Genomic DNA, 13,528 nt, shown 5'->3' with positions numbered 1-13,528 from the left:
CAGGATAGGTAAAGCTGAAAAGTGGGTACTAGCTGAGGGGCCCAAGGCTCTATGTGCGGAAGGCACATTGGCAGGCTAGCTGTAACTGAAGTGGGTGTAAACCAGAGTGTTCTGGGGCTCTCTGTGCAGAGGGTGCCTTTGCAGTGTTGCTGGAAAGGGCTTTGGGGTCATCTGTAGAGGGGGCACCCTGGCATGATGTAGCTAAAATGGGCATGAGTAATGGTGATCATGGGACTCTGTGTAGAGGATGTCTTAGAAAGACAGCTGAAGCTGAAGTGGGTGCATGCTGGCATGTCCTGAGACCCTCCTGGGATCCTCCGTGCAAGGAGTGCCATGGTGGGGCCGCTGAGCTGAGGCTGTTGTGGGTCCAGGTTTCCTGGGATGTTCTGCACAGGGAGCACCCTGGCAGGGTGGCTGGAATCAAGGTGGGCATGGGCTGGGAGTTCCTGAGGTGCTCTGCACAGAGGGTAATCTGGTAAGGCAGCTGTAGTGACTGGGAGGTCCCAGAGTGCTCTTTGCTGGGGCTTCCCGAGAAGAGACCTGAATCCAAAGTCGTGATCAGGAGTATCCTCATGTGTGCCACCCTGGGTGTGTTGGTGAGATGGCTGGGGTTGGTATAGACTAGGGGGCTCCACTCACGGAGGTGGCTGAGCTGGCTAGGGCACCCAGACCCTACCTCCCAACCACCCTATCAAAGTGTAGGGCAAATGTAAACCATGGAACCATGGTGCTTGCCAATCTGACTTCAGTTACAGCAGCTCCCCTGCTGTTCAGTGGAGTTTTAGAGCTGTTTTTTGTTTTGTTCTTTTTTTTTTTTTTTAAGATTGATTTGAGAGAGTAAACAGGAGAAGCAGACTCCCTGCTGAGCAGGGAGCCGGATGCGGGACTTGACCCCAGGACACCAGGATCACGACCTGAGCTAAAGGCAGAGGCTTAACCAAATGAGTGACCCAGATATTTATTATATCGTAAGCATAAAGTCTTAGGGTCTTAAGGCTCATGGTTTGGAGAAGGATAAGGCTTAAAGGCCCAGGAAGGTACATTCTTAGTTGCTCAATGCCCCAGCTTGCAGTAGGCTTCGCAGACCCAGAATTTCCAGTACATGCTCACTGGCTACACTGACAGGCACGTCATAATTTGTGGGTACTTGGCAGTTACAGGGATAGATCTGTACCCCCAAGATTCCTCAGGACCAGCCATTTGTTACTTCCATTTTAATATTAGATATGTAACTTTGATGATGTGTTATTAGAACATTCTATCAAAGTTTCAGATCACGTGGCTTTTCTTTAAAAGACATACCAGTCTTTTTTTTAACCTAAGACTTCTTGAAAAATTCACTTACTATCTGTATGGACAATTACTCTAGATATGGCAAACAACAGATGACACCTAGTTAACATTTTCCTGGGGGAACACCATCAACCAACTACTCAACAGTGCAAGATTTACAGCTTATACCACAACTTTTATTAGAAAAGTTATACATAACATAGCATCAACTATTTTCAAGAACAATATTAAACCCGATAAGCAACAAAACCAGACTAACAAAATGTGTTAACAAGAAACTAATGACCTTTCTATAATCAAACATTCAATTATCTACAAATAACTTTTTACAAAGGGAGAAAAATCCATGGTTTACAGGCACATATTGAAAATAAAGCTGCAATAGTAATTTTATACACTTACCATTCTCAAGAAACTGAATCACCAAAACAGTAATTACGAGTTCACTAATTTAAAACATTTCACATAATTTAAAATTACTGGGTATACACTGAAGTCTGAGTTTCAAAAGTGATTTTTTTTTTTTTTTCCCCACAAAAGTGCCAACACTTAAGCTAGAACTTTCAGTGTGCGAGTAATTTTGCCCTAAAAAGTTAAGACATGTTCTGATAATCATAACAGTCACATAATTTCTGGTGCTACCTGGTCTGTTAATAATAAAGCCTTTATTTGGATGCTTTTCTTAAATTATAGGAAACTGGATATAGGATTGCTGTTGCAAAGCCATTAAAATAAAGTTTCAAACACAGGAGTGTGCAGCACTGGGAAAAGATCAGTACTAAAACTTATAATAAATATCAGAGAAGCCATTAGTTATTAACAGCATTGTCTGCTTAAGGGTTAAGTCAACCAGGTGTCTCATTTCCCATCAGTCTGTCCTTTTAGTTGGCATAGCAATTTCCATTTTCATGATCCGAGTACTCAAATATATCCAAACATCTTTTTAAAACTTTGATTTAGAGCTTCTGAAAAGTTATAAACATTTTTATATTCTACTCTAAAAAGTCTACTTCTGCTCATTTTAGAGCCTCCTAAAACAAAACAACAGATTTTAGGATAGTCAGGTTCATTAAAAAATTTCAAATGGAATGACTTACCAAAGAATATTTTAAACCGAGGCCTATCATTGTGTAGCTGAAGGGGTTTAGTTGACAGCACAGTTTCACACACCCTCTTGGTCATTACGGAATGACACTTTAAAATAGTACCTCCAGAGGACAGTCTGTTTTGGGCACCGCCCCCCAAACAGCTGCTAACAAGACCGCCAGTGTTACTATTGGGAAGAGACGACTTACTTCTCTCAAAGACTCACACTTAATTGTCAGACTTTCTTCCCTGACATGTTTTCCTTTCCAATGCGGTGATGGGGAACTATGATAAAAATCCTGATTTTCAACTGCTACTCGACATTTACCTGCGCCAATATTGCACACATCTGTTCTCAACTGTTAAAACGATCTTCCGGGTCCTTGGGTGTGCCTGTTTTCTCCATCAGAACACAAACACATCCATATAAGCAGTTTCCCTCAAAGATGAAATTGATAAAATACTGGAAAAAAATGAAGAAAAAGGCAGAGACTTTGTACAGACAAAAATCTAAATCTCCTCAAAGGGTTTTGTGTGCCCTACACATGGGGGCGATTCGTATACACTAGTGAAATGCACACTAGCTATAATGCTTCTAGCTGCTCAAATAATGTGGAACCTTGGTCCAGGGGTTGCGATGATGTCACTGTATGGTTCTTCCTGCGTCAGCTCAATAGCTTGCTGCTTTTTAAGAACCAAGAAGCTGTAGAACTTCGCTGCAGCTTGCTTTCTGTTTGTGTTTCGACATAACTCAAGCAAACTGATGGATTCAGCTCCAGTTTTAGCAAGAGCTCGCTGAAATAAAACCAAAGGAAGAATGAAATCAAAGTAATCTCACAGTAGTAAAGTGGTAATTTTAAAAAGGTGCCAATTTTGTATACCAGAAAAAGTACACTGTATATTCTGCTGGGAGTGGACTTTTTGAACAGTCTGAAGGTAATGGGGCAAAGTATATTATGGCTTATCTAAAATCAAAGATCCAAGGAACAACATTCCTACAAAAGTGATAATAATAGTAAAACTGAACACATACAGTTCCTAAAATTTCAACTTATTTTAAAAATCCAACTATCCTTTGACTCTTTTGGGAAACCCTGAACAATTTGCCTGGTATATCAGATGCTCAAAATATTTCATCTGTATCTGACTTGACAAATTTAATGATTCAACGTATTAATAGTATGTTCAATGAAAACCAAGATGTAGACACACAAAGGTGTCCTATAAACCACCACCACAACTTCCCTTTGCAGCATAACCACAGCAAAGCATTCACCTGGATGCTCTCCAGGCTTACTCTGGGCCTACCAATTTATGGATTAAAATACCCAGTGCTGGGAAAGTAGGCTTTCTGGTCTCAGCATGTTGCTGTTTTTTTTAAGGGAGCAATGCTAAGTCCTTGCCGAAGTCTCAGGCAGGACTGGTACACCTACCTGAAGCCCATGAAGCATCTGCTGAGTCCTTTTGTTCCATCTTCTTTCTTCTTGATCCTGATCACCTCCGGAAGCATCTTCATCCTGAAAATGGCCCCAAAACATAAAAAAGCTGACAAAAGTGGTCTACTGCAACATGAACTATTGCCATACATCCTAAAACTTAAATTGTGTACTCTGAATAACAGAAAACTGTAAATCTCTTAGCACCCAGTACTAACTCTGAAGCTTGTCTTTTTTAAATTACAGAAGAAAGTCTTCTGTATCGGCAAGCAAACATTTGGATGAATATAGGACTCTATACTGTTCTATAAAGGATGTGTGTGGTCTATACCACGTGGGCCCTGGACTACTGCTGGGTGGTGAGCTATTGGTTACTGACTGGCCCCCGTTAAGGTAATTATGTTGGATATAAATCAATTTATGTCACTAAGCACACTACTTATTTCCACTGTATGTATTTTTATTTTTTCCAGGAGCATGATTTTCTTGATGATTTATATTCTGGCAGATCCCAATCACTGAAGTGCACAGATTAGCAGACAAGTATTAAGAGAAATGGGGTATAGGGGTGCTTGGGTAATAACTCAGCTGGTTAAGCACCTGCCTTTGGCCCTGGTCATGGTCCCAGAGTTCTGGGATCGAGTCCCACTGGGGCTCCCTATTCAGCAGACTGTTGTCTTCTCCCTCACTCTCTGTTGTTCCCTCCACCTCTTTCTCTGTCAAATAAATAAAATCTTTTAAAGGAGGGGGCTATAATCCATAATACTTGATTTTACTGAGCTGCCCAGCTCCCAGTGCCCTACAGAACTTGCCTTCTAAATGACTTTCTAAACTCTGAAGCTGGCATAGAGCAAGAGCTGAGATGTTTCCATACCATGCTGGCACTACATGCTGTATTTCAAAGAGCCAGGAGTTAAGGGATTCATACATAATAGAAAGCTTAACAACTTTAAATACTGATTCAACACTAAGTCTGAGATAATGGCATACCTTAGATTAGAGTAGCTCTGGGGCTAAATTTTGACTTTAAAAAAACCCACAATATTCCAGTACTAAATGGCTGTAAAATCTATGGCTGCCATAATAAATTACAAATACAAATGGATACTAATGAAAATATGTACCCAGTCCGCAACCTTTAGTCTTAGAAGAATTTTAAATAGATTCAATGCTTCCTGGAAAATATTTTAATGTTTTATTTTACATTTAAATAAAGATCTTGAAAAAAGGAGGGTGGGGGAAGACCTTGAACAGCGAAATAAGGGCCCTGAAAAGGAAATCCATTGGAAAAGTGCCTTTATTTAAAAAAAATAAAAGTCAGTCAAACCTTTACTCAATCTATTTTAGCCAAGTCACATCTCACCCCAGTCTAATGAAAACAAACCTCCTACCAATGGAAAATGGTGATCAGATTTCCAGGCACACAGTGAGATGTCAGACCAGAGGCAGATGCTAAAAAAGCAGTAAAAATTGGCCACCAAATAATAAAGTCAGCTACAGTCAAGAAGTCAACTAAGAAATCAGTTAAAAGGGCAGTGAGTCCTATGTCCTTCAAAAGCCCAGAAGGAAGCCAATGAGTTATAGCACAGCAGAAAATTTGATGTTAATAATGATCTAGATTATTAAGAATTTGGTTAAATTTTCTGTTTGAACATCTTTTATCACTGTGATGCTCAACATCAATTACCGTGGCTCCTCTATGAACGTAAAAGAGAACAGGCTGAAGATCAGCATTAAATCTGGGGTGGCATTTATTCCTCAAGTCTCCTTGATAGTGTCTCCTTACCTCCTCCTCTTCATCATCTTCTTTCTCCTTCTCTTTCTCCTTCTCTTTCTCTGGCAGAAGTTCTAACTCCGGAATTAACTGACAGATGTTTGGAGGCTCCTCAGGGGGCAGCTCTACAGGGGGCATTTCCACCTGCTCTACCTGCTGGGGCTTAAAGCAAGGGGAAGAAATGCTGGGGTCATGCTGCTGTACCTTCTCACAATCAAAACTTGATTATATCTTGTTGTTCTTACAGAAGAATTTAATTAACAGAAGTGTTTTGTTCTTATACTTGAAGAAACCAAAGGGTTATAAATAAGTGTATGTGAGAAATTTGTAAATGACAAGACAAAGTACAAACAGAAAAAAAACACCCAAACTTTCTGTAGCAGCATTTTAGGAAAAACCACAGAACAGAACCAACCACTAACACAATGCAAAAAGGCTTTAACATTAAATAGCTTGTCCTGTCAACCATTACTGCATGAAACTGTCTTAAGGCTATCACAACTAAGCTTGGGCTCGAAATCAGAGCCTCGGAGTTCTCATGGCAGCAAATAATAGGAATGAGGAGACCATTTTCCTGAGTCCATTTCTTGAATTCTTCCTCTCAGGCTTAATATAAACAGCTGCGAATGTTAAAAAACAAATTCTTCCAGGACTGTGATACTAGAGCAACCTACTCGTTACCTCTCCCCACCCCCATTCCTGAGCGCCTACAAAAAGATGCTCTTTTGGACAATTCTACCACCTGAGGGCACAGAAAAAATAGTTCTTAAAATTACAGAGGAATCTTTAGCCTATACCTCTTGATGGAGGCTGAACCGAGAACCCAAGGTTATTCTAGAAATTTAAGATTTGGGAAGCCTTACACTAGACCTTACTTCCTTTGTAGTTTAGTTTTCCGATCCTAAATGAACTTCATGGTAGAAAGTCTGCATGAAGTAGCCAGATATTGCTTTACTTTTTTTTTTTAAAGCAATTTGACAAGTATATTCTGCTTAGTTAAGTAAGGCAGCCTAAAACTGTCTAATGTTGCAGGAACCTGCAAGAGAATAGAGAGCTGGGGAATCGACCCATGCAATGGGGAAATCTTATTTCAATAATGGTTCTGGGAAAACTGGACCACTATCTTACACCACACATGAAAACCCAAAATGGATTAAAAACTTAAATGTAAGACCTGAAACCATAAAACAACTAGGACAGGTAAGCTCCTCAAAATAAGTGTTGGTAATGATTTTTGGATTTGACAGCGAAGGCAAGAAGAGTAAAAAATAATAAGCAAGTGGGACAACACAGATAGACTTGGAAGGCAGTACAGGTGAAACAGGAGACAAATATATATGGTACCACTTACACAGAATCTAAAAAGAAAAAAGCAAAACTCACAAAAGCAGAGTGCAGAAGTGGTTACTAGGGGTTAGAAAGATACTTCCATTTCTAAATTCTGGGGATCTAATACATGGTACGGTGATTATAGTTAATACTATATCATATACTTGAAAGTTGCTAAGAATAGATCTTGAAAGTTCTCAACACAAGAAAAAAAATGTAATGTATAAAGCGATAGATGTTATACACATACACATGTTGTGAAATGATGCCACAATATCACATCACTATGTTGTACACCATAAACTAGTATGATGTTATATTTCAATTTTATCTCATTAAGACTGGAGAAAAAATGTTCAATCTTGCTGACAAGGAAAACCAGTATTTTTTAAAAAAGGAACTAGGTGGGGGTGCCTGGGTGGCTCTGTGGGTTAAAGCCTCTCTCTGCCTTCAGCTCAGGTCATGATCCCAGGTCCTGGGACGGAGCCCCACATCAGGCTCTCTGCTCAGCAGGGAGCCTGCTTCCCTTCCTCTCTCCTCTCTCTCTGCCTATTTGTAGTCCCTTGTCTGTCAAATAAATAAATAAAATCTTAAAAAAAAAAAAAAAAGAAGAACTAGGTGTTAATTAGAAAGTTTGATAATCTATGTTCATATTTAACTCATGACATGCTTGAAGAAATTAACAGGTTCCTTATATTGTTTTTCATCTTTATCTAAAATTGTCAGATTCACCTTGCGCTAAAATGGAACCAAGTTTAGACTCAAAGATTCCAAATTAGACAAGGAGGGTCACATTATGAGGCCACCCTGAAACAAGACTAAGAAGTCTCAAACTCCCGGAATATCTTTTCTCCCTCAGGGCACAACTGTGTTTACATCCTTGGCTGCCATTCTTTCTCTCTGGACCTATTCCTTGTCAATTTTTTCCTCAACCAAAATATTTCAGAAGGGCTCCTTAAGATAATAGTATTACAAGGGATGTAAAATTCTTGATGACTGATGTGCTTACTTACAGGGATCACAGGCTCTGGATCAATTTGTCCTGCTTTTCGCTTGACTCCCTGAGGAGGTGGTGGAGGCATGGCTGACTCATCCACGTTGGTCCTACTGGTCTCCATCACGGACTCCTGGAGGCGGCTTGGCTCTTCCAAAATGGGCTCATCTGCAATTAGTCATATGAAGAGATGTGAATTATATGGTCTTTAACAGTATTTCAGCATTTAATACTAATGCATTAAGACAAAAGTACTTTTTCTAATGAAGGAGGCCAAATAAAAATTTTACCACTGCAATTTGTAATAAAACACATAAAAGATGGAAAAGGGCAAAATTCTACCACCTGTAATCTAATGCAGGATAATCCTCTTAGCAGATTACTCAGCCAGTACTAATCTTTAAACCTTTCCAAAAACAGAAAGCTTTCTATTTAACAAAGCAGTCAAATTACTTCCCTATCTGAAAATTTGAATATACTCCTTTGTTCCTGATTTCTCTTACTCTGGCAATATACAGGTAAATCTTAGCCAAATGCTCATTTAAACTTCCTTGGGGAACTCTTCCAATAGAACACACCAATAACATCACGCTGCTGGTGCTGCTGCTGCTGGTCCTCTCTGGGAACCTCTGGATTTTCAAATTCTTTGAGAAATTCATCCAAATTATCAGCCTCTCCTCCTTTCCTCCTTTTTCTAAGATCTTCTGGTACTAGTGGTGTAAGACAGCGTGTAAAGAGCTATTAAAAAAAAAAAAAAAACTCAATAATAAAAGTAAATCACACTGAAGTCAAAAGTAAAAGAAATTATCCACTGTCTTGTAACCTGAAGAGAACATGAAAATTTTAAATTTTCTTGCAGTTTATTTTCATCTTCACACACTTAAAACTCCATCTAATGGAATCGTATGAAATAGTTTTACATGTTTTTTCACTTAATAGTATGGAAATCTTGTTAACTATCACTTTTAATAATTAATGACTGCATAATATTCCAGAGTGGAGATCCACTTATCTATATGGGTGTATATTTCACATTTGAAACATTTTTCAATTTTTTTCTTTAATTGCAAGCAATGTAATGAAAGTCTTCACAGAAATGGTTTTTTCCACATTTTCATTTACTTCCAATGAGATCAGTGAGTCAAAGAAATAGTTTAAGGAATTTCTTCCAAATGATTACTATTTATTAGAAGAACAATCATATAAAGTCTACAGCAGAATCCTGTTTCTATGCATATTTCAACTTCAGAATAAAAGTCTCATAGACTGCTTCGCTCAGTTTTTCACTTCAGAACCTTGTTTTGAAATAGTCTGGAACTTAAAGTGAGCAGAAAAGGGCTCATGGGTGAAAAATGATTCTCATAAAGCCAGAGAATTCTTTATTGTGGAAAAAAGGAGAACCACTTCACAGTTTGGCGTTCTAGAAAGCAAGATCTAAAGACTGCAGACCTGAAGCACAGTATACACTAAGGCAATGGTAGAGTAAATCATTATAGAGAAGCTGAAAAGGGAGAGTAAGTATTAAAAACTTCAATGGTTTTTTAGTATAGAAAAAAAAATCCTTCTACATCATTTAAAAATACAAGTGTCAGCAGGATCTTATACTGTGATTTAATTTTAAAAAAGTGCCACACATAGCTGAGAATACCTGATCAAAAATGTCAAATATGTTTTAAAGGTTTAGTTTTAAAAAATGGCCAAATGTATATAGAAAAAAAAAAATCTGCAAACTGTATTACCTTCAGTAGTCTGTTATTCCATAAAGGCTGAGCAGGTAAGGAGAAGAGTTTTTCCACTCCCCCCGTCTCTTTCCACATCATCAATTTCTTGGTGGGTGGTGCCAGATCCAAAGTAGTAACAATATCAGAATAATCACTAAGTTGAGCTCTAATTGTCTTACTATCCAACTCTTTGACACTGTCAACGATCAGCTTCCTCTTCCTCTTGGCTTTTGTTTCTTTGACTGGAATGACAGAAGAAAGTAAGGTCATTTTCCCGTGGGCCATCATGAAATCTAGAGACCTGGTCTCATTGTATCCCTGCTTTTCTGTATACCTGGTAGAAAAGCTTTAAGAGGGGAGAGTCCGTTTTAACTAATGTTTCTGCAGGTCCATGTAGACTACAGGCTGGCATATAAAAATCTGCCGAATTAATGAATATATACAAACTTTGGGCAAAAATGAGTAAAATAATGTAAAAGCCAGTATGTTTTGCCCATGTAAGTTTATACTGTAAATACAAAACATGTCACACTTGATTCAGATTTGGGCGTAAGTCCTGGGTTTTATGACTTCTTACACCTGAGTGACCACTGAGAAAAATTAACTTCATCTTGCTTATTTCTTTATTTCCTCTTTACAAAGAAGTTGTAAAATACTTACTAAGTTCTCCATAAACGGCTGCAGTTACCATGATTTTTAGTGGAAAAGTTACAATTCATATATGACAGTTGGACAAGCAGATTAAGTGAAAAGAAAAAAAGTCCACAGCCCCTTAGACAGATGGGGAACTCCATCCGAGTTACTTCCTGTATACTCATTTCTAATCCTTACTAAAACTGCTAATAATAATAATAATAATAACTGCATTATCTCAATTTCTTCAGATACAAGAGAGTTCCTCAAGATTTCATCCTGTCAGAAATGTTACGCGCAAAGATTTTTCTGTATAAAATATTCAGGTAAAGACGTTACTCAGTGACAGCCTCTGCCCAACCTCTATCCTCCAGCTTCTGAGTTCCCATCCTTCTCTGAAAGTCAACGTTCTTAAAACGGCCACCAAAGTCTGATCATCCTATTTTAAACAGTGCAATGTATCCACCATCCTGCCTCATTTACCGTTCTCTGTAATATCTGTCACATAATACGGTACATATTTACTTATCCATGCTCCACTAATTAGTACTTAAGTTCCAGGAGGGTAAAGACTTGTTCATTGTTATTTAGTTTCTAAATAGGGTAGGTAGTCTTGTTCTACTTAAAAGTATTAACTATATCTTGAATTACACTCTAATTTCAAATATAACTGAAATAGAAGTATTCTGTACCCATAAACAATTTAGAAATTTGTTTCCCATCTAAATTACACATCTTGCTTCTTTCACTGAGAAGCAGCACCCCAGTATGTTTTGCTATGTCTAAAAGAATTATAACACTGATTTTAAAATCTATCAAATTTCCAGTTAGAAAAATATTCTTAGGCTTTCCCAGATTGTAGCCCAACTATTAGACAAAATCTAGAACTTTGGAACAAATAGTCCATCTCGTACTTCACTGTAAAATGTTCTGTAATGTTTTCTAATTTTTACACATGGGACCTGTTATTTTGGGAACTCCAAAAGACTAAGATAAAGGTCAGCAAAAAACCTAGTTCTATACTTCTGTATTTCAGAGCAACTTCTACAGGTATTCTCTAAGATACTTAGATTGTAACTGAAGACTCTGTAACATATGACTGACAAAGGAGAAAGAAGCTTGGCGATCTATCTAAAATAAGAATAGAGTGGGGCGCCTGGGTGGCTCAGTGGGTTAAGCCGCTGCCTTCGGCTCAGGTCATGATCTCAGAGTCCTGGGATTGAGTCCCGCATCGGGCTCTCTGCTCAGCGGAGAGCCTGCTTCCCTCTCTCTCTCTCTCTGCCTGCCTCTCCATCTACTTGTGATTTCTCTCTGTCAAATAAATAAATAAAATCTTAAAAAAAAAAAAATAAGAATAGAGAATAGAAAAGAGGCAGAATTAAGACCTTATGTTCTGAATTTTACAAGTCAAAAAGTATGCTTGCTCACCAGTGATATCAATAGGTTCCAGAGCAAAGGCTTCTTCCTCATTTGGAACAAGTGTTGTCTGATCAGTCATAGTTGGCATCGGTTCAACAGGATCCACTGAATCAGGACTATCAGGCCCACCCACTATAAAAACAGAAATTTGGTTAAAAAAGGCATGCATACTTAATACATATCCTACAAATGGGGAAAAACCCTCTGAGAAATAAAGAAAACACAGTGGTACCAGTAACAAACATTTTCTAATTATGAAGGAGGCCCTTAAAAGGTGAACCTATTGGCTAAAAATGGGGGAGCGGTGCAGGGTTAAACATTGAAAAGAATCAGAATGTTCCTAAGCGCTGTATTTAAGGAGATTTATAATTCACTAAGAGCTGAACTTTCAGTTTTGGTCTTCTCCACTCAGTACCTTTCTAGCTGCACACAATCATGCTTACATCACCGAACAAGGAGGCGCTTACTTGATACGTTATCATCCTCGTCCATATCATCATGCGCCGGCTGTTCTGGCAACATCACACCTGCCTCAGACAGGGCAGGGGGATCGTCAAAGATACCACCATCATTATTACTTATAAGCTTGTCATCTGAAATCGGGAATAAAATTTAGTTAGAACTTGAAGAAGAAATGCTAAAAATCTGTATTCAGCTTGTGTTTTCCTTCAAGGTAGCATACAAAAAAGTATAATGGTATAGGAAAAAAAAATTCTATTTTCTAGCTCACATCTCTATTTAAAATATTTAATATATGGTATCAAACACAAATGGAGCAGTTTAAGAACTAGTAAAACTTAAAACTCCGAGACAAGCACCTTTGCCAAAATGCAATAATGTCGTAACATTTTTAGGCTCCAGCTGCATGAGAACTTGAATGAAATCAACCAGTCACAATCCACACATGTATACCTGAAGAGCTGCTTACAACCCAGAATTCATGACTTCTCTTAAACACCACAAATGAACAAAGAAATGTTAGAATAATCACCTTGTTGTCACCTACCTAATATACCACCATCATTTCCTTCTCCAAAATTGTCATCTTTATATTGGTCTTCATATTCTAAATGATTAATTTTCTCGTTCAGATTGCTGGTGCTCTGCTCAGGCTCTAACAGAAGGTTAGAAGCGCTAGTGCTCACTAACATGTCATCATCCTCAAAAGCACTTCCTTCTCTCATGATCTCACGATCATCCATTCCAAAGTCACCTGAACAGATTTTAGTTGTTAGTGAAAAAACATGTCATGAAAGAAAACAGCTAATGATTATAATTGGAATGTCACATTTGCTAACTGAAAACCTTATTTACCTTTGAGTATTAAAGCATCCAGTTCAAAACTCTAAGCCCATGGCATCTCTATTTTATAAACTGATTCTAGGGCATGACTAGCCCATTCAAACATAGGACTAAAATTTAGGCTATCCTAAATATATTAAGTAAATTTAAATATGTCTATAAGTTTACATTGCATAAACATTCAAACTTAAACCTCGTTATGTGTTTTCATCAAGAAAACAATTTGGCTACCTGTTTTAAACACTGTTCAAGAAGTAGATGGGGCACTTGGGTAGCTCAGTCAAGCATCTGCCTTCGGCTCAGGTCGTGATCCCAGAGTCCTGGGATCAGCCCTGTGTGGGGCACCCTCTGCACCCAAACCCACCCCACCTCATCCCAGCCCACTCTCACAAATAAAATCTTAAAAAAAACAAAAAAAGGTAGGTACATACTAAAATTGTTGCCAAGTGATTAGTTTAAAAATGGGCATTACTGGGACGCCTGAGTGGCTTAATGGGTTAAGCCACTGCCTTCGGCTCAGGTCATGATCTCAGGGTCCTGG

At 38.4% G+C, this 13,528-nt stretch overlaps 1 protein-coding gene across 2 annotated transcripts in view; it reads right to left on the bottom strand.

Annotated features, from left to right (window-relative positions):
• Positions 1 to 1,447: 1,447 nt before the first annotated feature.
• Positions 1,448 to 13,528, bottom strand: part of RAD21 (RAD21 cohesin complex component) — a 29,014-nt gene continuing 16,933 nt past the window's right edge. For both annotated transcript variants that reach the window (XM_082720223.1, XM_082720224.1), the window contains exons 6-14: positions 12,692 to 12,898; positions 12,153 to 12,278; positions 11,695 to 11,817; positions 9,652 to 9,875; positions 8,491 to 8,650; positions 7,932 to 8,080; positions 5,602 to 5,751; positions 3,813 to 3,896; positions 1,448 to 3,174 (exon numbers count right to left, since the gene is read on the bottom strand). In XM_082720223.1, the coding sequence (XP_082576349.1) occupies positions 2,983 to 3,174; positions 3,813 to 3,896; positions 5,602 to 5,751; positions 7,932 to 8,080; positions 8,491 to 8,650; positions 9,652 to 9,875; positions 11,695 to 11,817; positions 12,153 to 12,278; positions 12,692 to 12,898 (1,415 nt within the window). In that variant the 3' untranslated portion in view covers positions 1,448 to 2,982. The remainder of the gene's footprint in view (positions 3,175 to 3,812; positions 3,897 to 5,601; positions 5,752 to 7,931; positions 8,081 to 8,490; positions 8,651 to 9,651; positions 9,876 to 11,694; positions 11,818 to 12,152; positions 12,279 to 12,691; positions 12,899 to 13,528) is intronic.

Source organism: Mustela nivalis, assembly GCF_964662115.1.
Source record: "Mustela nivalis genome assembly, chromosome: 2".
Taxonomy (NCBI): Eukaryota; Metazoa; Chordata; class Mammalia; order Carnivora; family Mustelidae; genus Mustela; species Mustela nivalis.
This window is presented reverse-complemented; position numbering and strand designations above follow the sequence as displayed.